The following is an 11846-nucleotide window of genomic DNA, read 5'->3' on the forward strand; positions in this document are numbered from 1 at the left end:
CTGACCGGTCTGACAGAAGGACAGCGCCGCCTGCGCCACTCCGACTGCAGTGCCACTTGACAGAGTGAGACTGACAGGCAGTCAGGCCCTGCCAAAGGTGCCATAGGAAACTCCGCTCCGCCCGACCCAGGGCTCGGACTCGGGCTAAGCCCCGGAAGACGGCGAACTCCGCTCCGCCCGACCCAGGGCTCGTACTCGGGCTAAGCCCCGGAAGACGGCGAACTCCGCTCCGCCCGACCCAGGGCTCGGACTCGGGCTAAGCCCCGGAAGACGGCGAACTCCGCTCCGCCCGACCCAGGGCTCGGACTCGGGCTAAGTCCCGGAAGACGGCGAACTCCGCTCCGCCCGACCCGGGGCTCGGACTCGGGCTAGGCCCCGGAAGACGGCGAACTCCGCTCCGCCCGACCCAGGGCTCGGACTCGGGCTAAGCCCCGGAAGACGGCGAACTCCGCTCCGCCCGACCCAGGGCTCGGACTCGGGCTAAGCCCCGGAAGACGGCGAACTCCGCTCCGCCCGACCCAGGGCTCGGACTCGGGCTCAGCCCCAGAAGACGACGAACTCCGCTTCGCCCGACCTAGGGCTCGGACTCGGGCTCAGCCCTAGAAGACGACGAACTCCGCTTCGCCCGACCCCAGGGCTCGGACTCCGCCCTGGCCTCTGCCGAACGACCTCCGCCTCGCCCGACCCAGGGGCTCGGCCTCGGCCTCGGCCATGGAAGACAGACTCGACCTCGGCTTCGGAGGAACCTCCACGTCGCCCGACCTAGGGCACAGGCCCGCCACGTCAACAGGAAGCGCCATCATCACCCTACCCCGAGCCGACTCGGGCCGCAGAGAACAAGACCGGTGTCCCATCTGGCTAGCTCCGCCAGATAGGCAATGATGGCACCCCGCTAGCCCTGTGACAACGGCGGCTCTCAGCTCCCTTACGGAAGCAGGGGGACGTCAGCAAGGACTCGACCGCTCCGACAGCTGTCCCTCCGCTAGGCTCCGTTGCTCCTCCGACAGCCACGACATCACACTAGCAGGGTGCCAAGATCTCTCCGGCTGCCACATTGGCATGTACTTAGGGCGCTAGCTCTCCCTCCGCTAGACACGTAGCACTCTGCTACGTCCCCATTGTACACCTGGATCCTCTCCTTACGCCTATAAAAGGAAGGACCAGGGCCTTCTTAGAGAAGGTTGGCCGCGCGGGGACGAGGACGGGACAGGCGCTCTCTTGGGGCCGCTCGCTTCCCTCACCCGCGTGGACGCTTGTAACCCCCTACTGCAAGCGCACCCGACTTGGGCGCGGGACGAACACGAAGGCCGCAGAATTTCCACCTCTCTCACGCCCGTCTCCGGCCACCTCGCTTCCCCCCTTCGCGCTCGCCCACGCACTCGACCCATCTGGGCTGGGGCACGCGGCACACTCACTCGTCGGCTTAGGGACCCCCCGGTCTCGAGACGCCGACAGAACTGAACTTACGAACTTTATATAGAGCTGATTATACTCTTTTTCTTTCTAACAAAATGATTTGTAAACGAGGTAGTCATTGCATAGCTCTAGTAACTTAATACAAATATTAAGTTTGCTTTTGGTCAAATTTATTTGTCTTATCTTTTATTTGTTTTATTAAATTTGTTTGGAATTTCGGGCCTGATGTGAATTTCAGACCAAAAACTGAATTTCAGTCCAAAAATTGAATTTTGGGCCCTAATGTGAATTTCGGGCTTTTATAATTTCGGGCCGCCCGAAATGAGCCCGGCACGTTTAAGCAATTACGGGCCGGGCCGTGGGCCGGCCCAGCACGGCCCGAAATTCAAACAGACCGGGCTGGCCCAAAATTCAAATAATACGGGCCTTTTCGGGCTTGGGCCGGGCCGGGCCGGGCGGCCCGAATGTACACCTATACTCACGTCCGCGGTTGTCGGGTGCTTCGCTCACCATCTCGTGCTCATCTTTTACTCCGCTCCTTCACCGGTAATAGGGTCGATGGCGTGGATCGAAACCGCCCGGGCGCCTTGGTGTCATCCAACCAACGCCGAGCTCCATCTGCAACAAATTCGAGTGGCCACGCCTCCTCTCTCGGTCAGCAGACCCGGTCGTGCAGATCGCCAGGAACTGTGCCCCCATCGGTGAGCAGTCACCGACTTCATCTCCAACGACTCCGGCGAAGACAGGCGGCTCCAGAGCGCGCGTCACGGAGATCTCCATCATCACCGTGTCCAGCAGCGGGGTCCCATGCCTCACGTTTGGGACATGGAATGCATCGTTCCTCTTGGAGGTGCCACTCGGCGTCACTGTCTCGCTCTTCGATGAGGGCCACAGTGGGGGTCGCACCGTTGATAGCGGTGTCGTGATCGAGGAGCGCTTGAATCTTGTCATACACGCCCGCTAGGGCGAACCTGAATCCCGTCGTGTTTGAAGGGTACCAGGTGTGTGGTGTCCCTGGTGGTAGCTGATGACCACCACCGAGACGGTTGTCCCCTTCTCCTCTGTCTGACCGCCTCCACGTCTGCTTCTATAAAATTTTAGATGCAAGGACATCCGCTTCAATGGGTTCTGCTGCATATGCTCCTAAGAGAGATGCAATGGTCTAGAAAGTAAAATCATTCCCTGGTGGCAAGGTAATTACTATCCAATTCCAAATCAATTCCTTTTTTCATGTTCATTGAAATTTTGAAGTGTGCTCATGTGCTGAAGCAATCCATCCTGTAGGAATACATGTGCAGAGTAGAATTTAGTCTTCCTAGCATAACAGCGGAAGAAGGGCCCCAGAAAAGAAGGCACCAATACGAGTGAAATTTGAGATACCATATTTCATCGTATCAGGTATTTAGGTAATAGATTTGCTGTTTGAAGATATTTGTCTATTGGTGTACTTCCTCATTCCAAATTATAAGACGATTTAGTTTTTATAAATACATTACTTTTACTATGTAGTGTACATCTAAGTTCATAGCAAAAGATATGTATATGGAAAATCCAAAATGTCTTATAATTTAGAATGGAGGGAGTAGCATTCTATCTATCGTATCTTGTCTGGAATCTTCAGCCACTGAATGATGCACTATATTGCATATTGTGTAGGTCTGTTATCTGAAGATAATTGGAAAGAGTGGTTACCAGGCACTCCCCTGGGTTAGATATATCACGATGGCTGGCGAATATGAGCTGAGACTTATATGAGTTTTCTCTTTTCTGGCTGATGGAAGACATTTATGAAGCTGCAAGATACATATTTGCTCGAGACAGCAACCGTATGACATTTGGATGTTAGCCTGGACGTCTTCTGCTGACCATACAAGGTTTCCCCCTGGGGGCTTGTTGTTCCTCTTGTTAGGCTCACCTTACCTTGGTTATTGTATGTTACCCATCAAGTATAGTTTTTGAAAAAAGAGAGGATAATTTTAATTTTCATCTCTCTTGTATTATTATGGATTTATTTTTGTGGGTACCAAACTTGGATTTGTTTCGTCTGATTGAGTTCACAAAAACACTGTCATTACTGGGTGATAGTTCTGAACTGCAGGTTGAAACAATTGTGCCCTTTAGTGTAAATGTCGTCGTCTTGTGTCCATGCAAAAGAAAGGAAACCTACCAAGACCTATTATGACTTCATTAATTTCAACTTTTTTTGTTTCAACTATTTCATTTAATGTGGTGTTCTTGTTATGCCAATTTCTATGTATTCTAAGAAAGGCCACTATGCCAGAATCCTTTTGACGAAGTTAATTCTAATTTCATTTTGTAAACCTAGCGTACAACGTATAAAGTAACATGTGTGATTGAAGCTCAAATGCTCTGCAACACAAATGTCTGGGGAGCTGTTGGTTGGTTCTAGGGCACAATAAATGTAGTTAGAAAATTTATCTAGGTACTTGAGGTAATAATCATGTGTAGTGTAGTGGCTAATGGAACTTGTTGTCTAACTTATTTCCATTCCTGAAACAATGCATCTTGTGTTGTGCATACTTTAGGACTATTATAAGCATAAAGCTATAGAACACTTTTTGATTTTGTGAGGATATTAGTTCTATAATATGGATTACATGAAGCTTGCACCGGTTAGTGATCCTAAGAACAGAACAAGCAGAGAAAAGAAACTTCAGTGCAATACTAGAAGTAAGGGTCCATCAATAGTTATCAATTTGTCTTTGGAATCCTTATTTTTATCCTTGTCAGAGTTTCAGCAGGGTCTATTTCGTCCTTGTTTTTACTGAATGTAAGTACTAAACAACATCAGAAGCATATGTGCTCTCAATGACGCCAATTGTACTTTATGTTTTGATTTCATGTATGGAGCTCTACATGTTGCATCCTATTGAATTCAGAGAGCTTAGGATTATTCCATAACCATGCCAGTTTTAGGACTTACATGGGGAGACTGGGATGAACCATATTTGATTTAAATCCTGACACTATTCTTGGAGTCGTTGTACTTCATGACTCAACAAGTGAGTTACCATTCTACTCTACTGTGTCCAGTCCATTATTGCTATTTAATTCTTGAATGTAGATGATCATTTTGTGGCTTGTCCATTTTTACTGATTACCTACCTATTTCTATTGAGCATCTAACATACTATTGCTTCTGTTTTGGCAAGATTTCAGTGACCTATTCGAGATGGTGACCTTTCTTCTCGAAAGTTTTTCTAGGGCAATTTTCATAACCACAAGTTTTATATGCCATTGCTTCTTTTGGCTAGATTTGTTAATTAACAGTAGAACACTAGGCAGTTGTAGACAATATATATTGTTCTCATGCTTCCAATTTTTTTATAATTTATGGTTCCTTTTTGTATCCAGATTGAACTAGAACATTTTATTACTACTGCTTTTAATCAAACTGAAACTCTAACAAGTACATTACCAGGTTATCTTGCTTTGGCGGAGTCCTATATGATTCTCCAGGTACTAATTTGACATTTTTCCTGTGGAACTAATAGAGTGATCGTCTATTGAATACATTTTAGATGAATAACTAATCATCAATTGGATCCTAATTGACATACAAAATTCATGGCTGCCTACACCAAGGAGTACATTGATGGGCAATTCTCTGGAAACCTTGGAGAGATCCTAATCAGGCAATGTTTCTCGTTCCTTTCTTTCTAACTTGTGTCATGTAATGTTGTTCTATAAAACTGGGAAAAGCTTCATCCCGCTGCCCAACTCCAACTATCGATACTTAGAAAGTACTATGGTAGCATCAATCAAGTTACATGTGAAGGAAGGCTATGGTTTCTTCAAAACTTAAATTTGGTGTGCACTTTTTAGAACTGGGATCTTCAGTCGATAGTATTTGATCAAAGTCAATCTATGCTCTATCGTCGTCGAGGTGGCAACACTGGCCACCGACACTATCCAGGGACACGATGTTGAGGCGCAATTTCAAAGCAACGTGAGCAAATATACATGATGTGTGTCATGTGAAAGGGAAATAGGCTCACACCTTTTCCTAAATGATTTTGGTGGTTGAATTGCCCAACACAAATAATTTGAATAACTAGTTTGCTCTAGATTATAAGTTCTACAGGTGCCAAAGGTTCAACACAAACCAATAAAAAGTCCAAGAAAGGGTTCAAATAAAAAGAGCAAAAGACAACCGAAGGCAGCCCTGGTCTGGCGCACCGGACAGTGTCCGGTGCACCAGGGAAAATCACTCCGAACTTGCCACCTTCGGGTTTCTGGGATTGCCCTCCGCTATAATTCACCGGACTGTCCGGTGTAGCACCGGACTGTCCGGTGTGCCAAGCGGAGTAACGGCTACAGCGCCAACAGTCGTCTGCAAAAGGTGAATAGTGAGCTACAGTGCGCGGATAGCGCGCGCAGAAGTCAGAGCAGGCACAGATGGCGCACCGGACAGTGAACAGTGACTGTCCGGTGCACCACCTGACTGTCCGGTGGCCCACATGTCAGAAGCTCCAACGATCGAACCCTAACGGTTGGGTGACGTGGCTGGCGCACCGCACTGTCCGGTGCGCTCTTTGACTGCAGCCTTCCCCAACGACCACTTTGGTGGTTGGGGCTATAAATACCCCCCAACCACCAACACTTCAAGGCATCCAAGTTTTCAGCCAACACATTCAATACAAGAGCTAGTGCATTCAATACAAGACACAAATAGAGTGAATCAAAATCTCTCCAAGTCCCAATTCCACTCAAAGCAATAGTGACTAGAAGAGAGAGTTTTGTTGTGTTCTTTTGAGCTCTTGCGCTTGGATCGCTTTTCTTCTTCCTCTATTCTTGCTTCCAAGTTCTTTGTAATCAAAGCAAGAGACACCATTTGTGTGGTGGTCCTTGCGGGGACTAAGTGTCCCAATTGATTGAGAAGAGAAGCTCACTCGGTCTAGGTGACCGTTTGAGAGAGGGAAAGGGTTGAAAGAGACCTGGTCTTTGTGACCACCTCAACAGGGAGTAGGTTTGCAAGAACCGAACCTCGGTAAAACAAATCACCGTGTCATCCGCCTTATTTGCTTGTGATTTGTTTTCGCCCTCTCTTTCGGACTCGATTATATTTCTAACGCTAACCTCGGTTTGTAGTTGTGCTTAAAGTTTATAAATTTCAGATTTGCCTATTCACCCCCCTCTAGGCGACTTTCATCATGTCGTTCTAGGTTTTTCCTCAACTCCCTCCACTATTGTGCTGCCATTCTTACTAATGGATGGGGGTTCCCATTTTTTGTTATTTGGAAATAAAGATCGTCTTGGTATGATGATGCATAAGAGGAAACACATTCATATGAGCCTTAACTGGTATAGGATGATGCTTCTTCAATTGTGTATTATGATGGTTTGCATAGCTCTACTCGATCATATATTTTCATCAATTGCTTGTTGTTTATGCAGATCAGGAAAATCAGTGAGTGAGAATCCACTTCTAACACATATTGTTTTTGTTGTTTTATAGGTTAAGGCTGGAGACTTATTAAGAAAATATCCAGTTCTTGTTATCAACAAATGAGGACATTATTGTCAAAGTAGGTACCATCTCTTTTAAAGCATATGCTCCATCACTTAGTACATTTCATGAAATCATCCTAGCATGGATTCATATGACATCACCTCTATGCCACATGGATATTACCTATTTCTCGGTTGCTTCATTTTTTCATAATATGCAGTAGAGCTGTTGTAATGTAATATGCACAACTCTTCCTACATAGATAGATTTTATCAAGTTCATTAATTTGTGTAATTCCGAATGAGACCTTTTTATGCTGCTGCAGCGCCTGTGACCACAAATGATTATTGCAACACGACCATACTCTAAGAGTTGAGCTATCTATATGAAGAGTGTAGGTAGAGGCAATTGGCTAACTTGTCGGTACTCATGAATAAATGTTTTGACATAGTTGTTCGATTTTTTATAATGTTTGTTCAATACCAGTTTATTCTGAGTCGGCGTATTTATAATAATATTATATATTTATATTGCCAATATAATATTAGTGTTATAGTGATATTTTACCACACCGATTTTGCATATCATAGTGATGTTTGTTGTTCCATATCTATGTTTTGTACTACCTCCGTTTTTATTTATTTGGCGCCGTGTAGTTCAAATTTATGATAACGAAAGGCATATTAACGAATGAAGGGAGTAGTAATTTTTAACTTTCGTGGCAACACACGAGCATGGACCTAATATATATATATATATATATATCTTTACTACTTATTAAGGCTGCAAGAATAGTCTGCCATGTCTAGCTAAAATTAAAAAAAACACACATGTCCTCAAGGGGATTTAAACCTGTGACCTCTTAAGCAAAGGCCAAGAGTAGCTACCACTACACCACATGTGTGTTTATGTCTATATCTATGACAGGAAACACATCTACTACATCTCTTACCAAGCTCACTTGCTACCCTTGCACAATGCGTAGAAGTAGATAAGTATCACCGAGATTCTTGAATTATATTTTTTGATGGAGGTAATATTATTTAAAGAAGAGCTTTGCATGCAATTTCTTTTGTTTGAATAATGTATTATACTTACATTCCCTTTTTTGCATGCGTGACATTTTTTCTTCGTGATATTTTTCCATGGATCAGACTTGTGAGTCATTTTCACAAACCAACGCCAAGCATGAATCCATGTTTCTTACTTAAAACCCTGAACAAACACCATGAGCAGGAGGCACTCGCGTTGGCGTCGCTCATCGATGACGAGAAGAAGCCTGGCGACTGTCAGTTCGACCTCTAGAAGCAGTCCTACGTGGTCGCATGCATCGCTGTGTACGACAAGCTCCCACGAAGCTGTCGCTTGGACGCGGTTCAGAGCAGCTGCACCGCGTTGTCCATCGTTAAGCAGGGGGTCTCATGGTTGTCGCCAACGTCATCGACTCTCGGGTTGTTCTGGACACCGCATCCGACGACAACGCCATCACGTCGTCCAGCTCATCGTTCACCTGAAGCCCAACCTACCACGTAAGTCGCTACTGACCGGACATGAATTATTGTGCGCTGGGACGATGGACGTTGCTGACGTTGTGTGAGTGTCCTCGAACATGATGTATATAGTGGAGTAGTGCATCCGGTGGTGCAACGGCCAGAGATACTACCTTGCTGATGAGCCCAGAGTGCACTTCGTTTGGCAGCCCAACCAAGAGTCATCGGTACTCGTCATGTCGCTCGCGTTCGACGACTACTATATCGAGGATTGTGGCGTCATCTTGGCGCCGGAGGTGACGCAGAGGAGGATCGACAACAGTGACCAGTTCGTCATCCTCGCCACCGTCAGGGTAGCTTTTTTACCGGCCTGCCTTTAATTCTCTTCGCAAACACACACACTTACCTTTTTGTTTAAGCAAGAGCGTATGGTGGTGCGTGTCTGATGACTAACGATGTACGAGGAAATTTCTTCTGGCATGTGTGGAACGTGCTCTCCAATGATGTGACCATACAAATCGTGGCATATATCGAAGTCTGCATGATACTGATGATTGCAATATAGTGGTGAAACAACTAGATTAAAATAACAAAATTTATGTATGGCTAGGATCACAAATTGATTATTAAATATTTTCTCATAACAATATAATACACATTTTGTATATAAGTTATCATAGTATACTGGTATTATATATTCCCGTTGCAACGCACGGGCACTCAGCTAGTATATTATTAAGACTGTAATAGTAATCTGCCATTCCGTGTTCTGCCACCATTCCGTGTTCTGCCATTTCCAGTTCTGCCTTTCTTCCTATTCCATGTTCTGCCATTCCTATTCCATGTTCTGCCTTTCTCATTCCCCGTCCCGCAAAGCCCATTCCCATTCTCATTCCCACGTACAACCCACCCGCAAAGCCCATTCCCATTCTCATTCCCATGTACAACTCACGTCTAGCTAAAATTAAAAAACATAAATGACCCCAAGGGGATTTGAACCCGCGACCTTTAAGACAAATGCGAGCAGTAACTACCACTACACCACATGTGTGTTTATGTCTACATCTATGATAGGAAAAACATCTACTACATCTCTCTCCAAGCCTCCCATATTACCCTTGCACAATGCGTAGTAGTAGATAAGTATCACCGAGATTCTTGAATTATATTTTTGGATGGAAGGAGTAGTATTTAAAGAAGAGCCTTGCATGAAATTTCTTTTGTTTGAATAATGTTTTCAACTTAAATTCCTTTTTTTGCATGTGTGGCATTTATTCTTCATAATATTTTTTCCCATGGATCTGACTTGTGAGTCATTTTCAAAAACCAACGCCAAGGATGAATCCATGTTTCTTGCTTGGAAACCCCGAACAAACACCACTAGCAGGAGCCGCTCACGTTGGCATCGCTCATCGACGATGAGAAGAAGCTTGACGACTACAGTTCGACCTCTGGAAGCAGTCCTACGTGGCCGCATGAGCCGCTGTGTATGACAAGCTCCGACAAAGTCGCCGCTTAGACGCGGTCCAAAGCGGCTGCACCACGTTGTCCATCGCCAAGCAGGGGGACCTCATGGTCGTTGCCAACGTCAACAACTCTCAGGTTGTTTTGGGCACCGCATCGAACGACAGCACCATCACGTCGTCCAGCTCATTGTCCATCTGAAGCCCAACCTACCATGTAAGTCGCTACTGACCGACCATGAATTCTTGTGCGCTGGGACGACGGTCGTTGCTGACATTGTGTGAGTGTCCTCGAACATGGTGTATGTAGAGGAGTAGCGCATCCGGTGGTGCAACGGCCAGGTGTACTACCTTGCTGATGAGCCCGAGGTGCACTTCGTCTAGCAGCCCAGCCAAGAGTCATCGGTACTCGCCATGTCGCGCGCGTTCGACGACTACTATATCATGGACTGTGGCGTCATCTCGGCGCCGGAGGTGACGTAGAGGATGACCAACAACAATGATCAGTTTGTCATCCTCCCCACCGTCGGGGTAGCTTTTTGTGCTGGTCTGCCTTTGATTCTCTTCGCAAACACACACAATTGCTTTTTTGTTTGAGCAAGCGTGTATGGTGGTGCGTGCCTGATGGCTGACGATGTACGAGGGAACTTCTTCTGGCAGGCGTGGGGTGTGCTCTCCAATGATGAGACCATGAAAATCGTGGCATATATCAAAGTCGGCATGATACTGATGGTTGTAATGTAGTGGTGAAACAACTAGATTAAAATAACAAAATATATGTATGACCAGGATCACAAATGGATTATGAAACATTTTCTCATAACAGTATAACACACATTTTGTATATAAGTTACCGTGCTATTATATGTCCCTGTTGCAACGCACGGGCACTCACCTAGTATATATATACACACACTAAAAAATCACCCTAATGCCACGACAGATATTGCAACAACACTATTTTTGTTGCATTAGGTGTTAGTTATTGCCACAACCTTTAAAAGTGGTTGCAATATATGGTCCGTTTTGCCACTATTTGTGTGCATTGCAATAACCATGATTTTTGTTGCAAGAGAAAGGGGTTATTGCTACCACTAGAACAGTTGTTGCAAAATTACCCTAGTGCCACACCGAATATTGCAATAGCACTAAAGTTGTAACATTAGGTGTTAGTTATTGTCACGACCTTTAAAAGTGGTTGCAATATATGCATCTTTTTTGCCACTTTTTGTGTGTTGCGATAATTATGACTTTTGTTGCAAGAGAAAGATGCTATTGCTACCACTAGATCAATTGTTGCAAAATCAACATAATGTCACACAGGATATTGCGACAACCCTAAATTTGTTGTATTAGGTGTTAGTTATTGCCACAACTTTTAAAAGTGGTTGCAATATATGGAACGTTTTGCCACTTTGTTATTGCATTGCGATAATCATAACTTTCGTTGCAACAAAAAGACGTTATTGCTACCACTAGAAAAGTTGTTGCAAATTCACCATAATGCCACACCAGATACTACGTCAGCACTAAATTTATTGCATTAGGTGTTAGTTATTATCATAACCTTTTAAGGTGTCTACAATATATGCACATATTTTGCCACTGTTTTTATGCATTGTGATATACATGACTTTCATTGCAACAGAGATATGTTATTGCTACCTGATGAGGACATCACTTCTATACATACAATAAATGGACCGATAACACGATCGCGTGCACGACAGCTAATTCTTCAGGTACGTTCTACCCTAGTCAATTGTGTTTCAGAGCTTACGCTTGGGGCCATGGATGTTTTAATGATTAGGAACCTTAGAGAGGACCAGCAAGGACTTTGAAAAGGCCTAGTTGTTGAGGAGGAGCAGCAAGGGCAGCCACAACAGGAAGGAGATCAAGTCCGACTCGGCTGCGACTCCATCTCGGGTTCCAGGACCAGTCTGCACTAAAATGGACGCCCAAAATGCATCCGGACCTTGATTGCGACGGACTTGATATGGTTGG

At 45.3% G+C, this 11846-nt stretch overlaps 1 protein-coding gene across 1 annotated transcript in view; it reads left to right on the forward strand.

Annotated features, from left to right (window-relative positions):
• LOC118476235 (two-component response regulator ORR1) overlaps positions 1-3588 on the forward strand; it is a 48679-nt gene extending 45091 nt beyond the window's left edge. The window contains exons 2-4 of the mRNA XM_035965061.1: positions 1970-2609; positions 2701-2822; positions 3073-3588. Of these exons, the coding sequence (XP_035820954.1) occupies positions 1970-2380 (411 nt within the window). The 3' untranslated portion in view covers positions 2381-2609; positions 2701-2822; positions 3073-3588. The remainder of the gene's footprint in view (positions 1-1969; positions 2610-2700; positions 2823-3072) is intronic.
• Positions 3589-11846: the final 8258 nt, after the last annotated feature.

This window comes from Zea mays, chromosome 2, assembly GCF_902167145.1.
Source record: "Zea mays cultivar B73 chromosome 2, Zm-B73-REFERENCE-NAM-5.0, whole genome shotgun sequence".
In the NCBI taxonomy this organism is placed as follows: Eukaryota; Viridiplantae; Streptophyta; class Magnoliopsida; order Poales; family Poaceae; genus Zea; species Zea mays.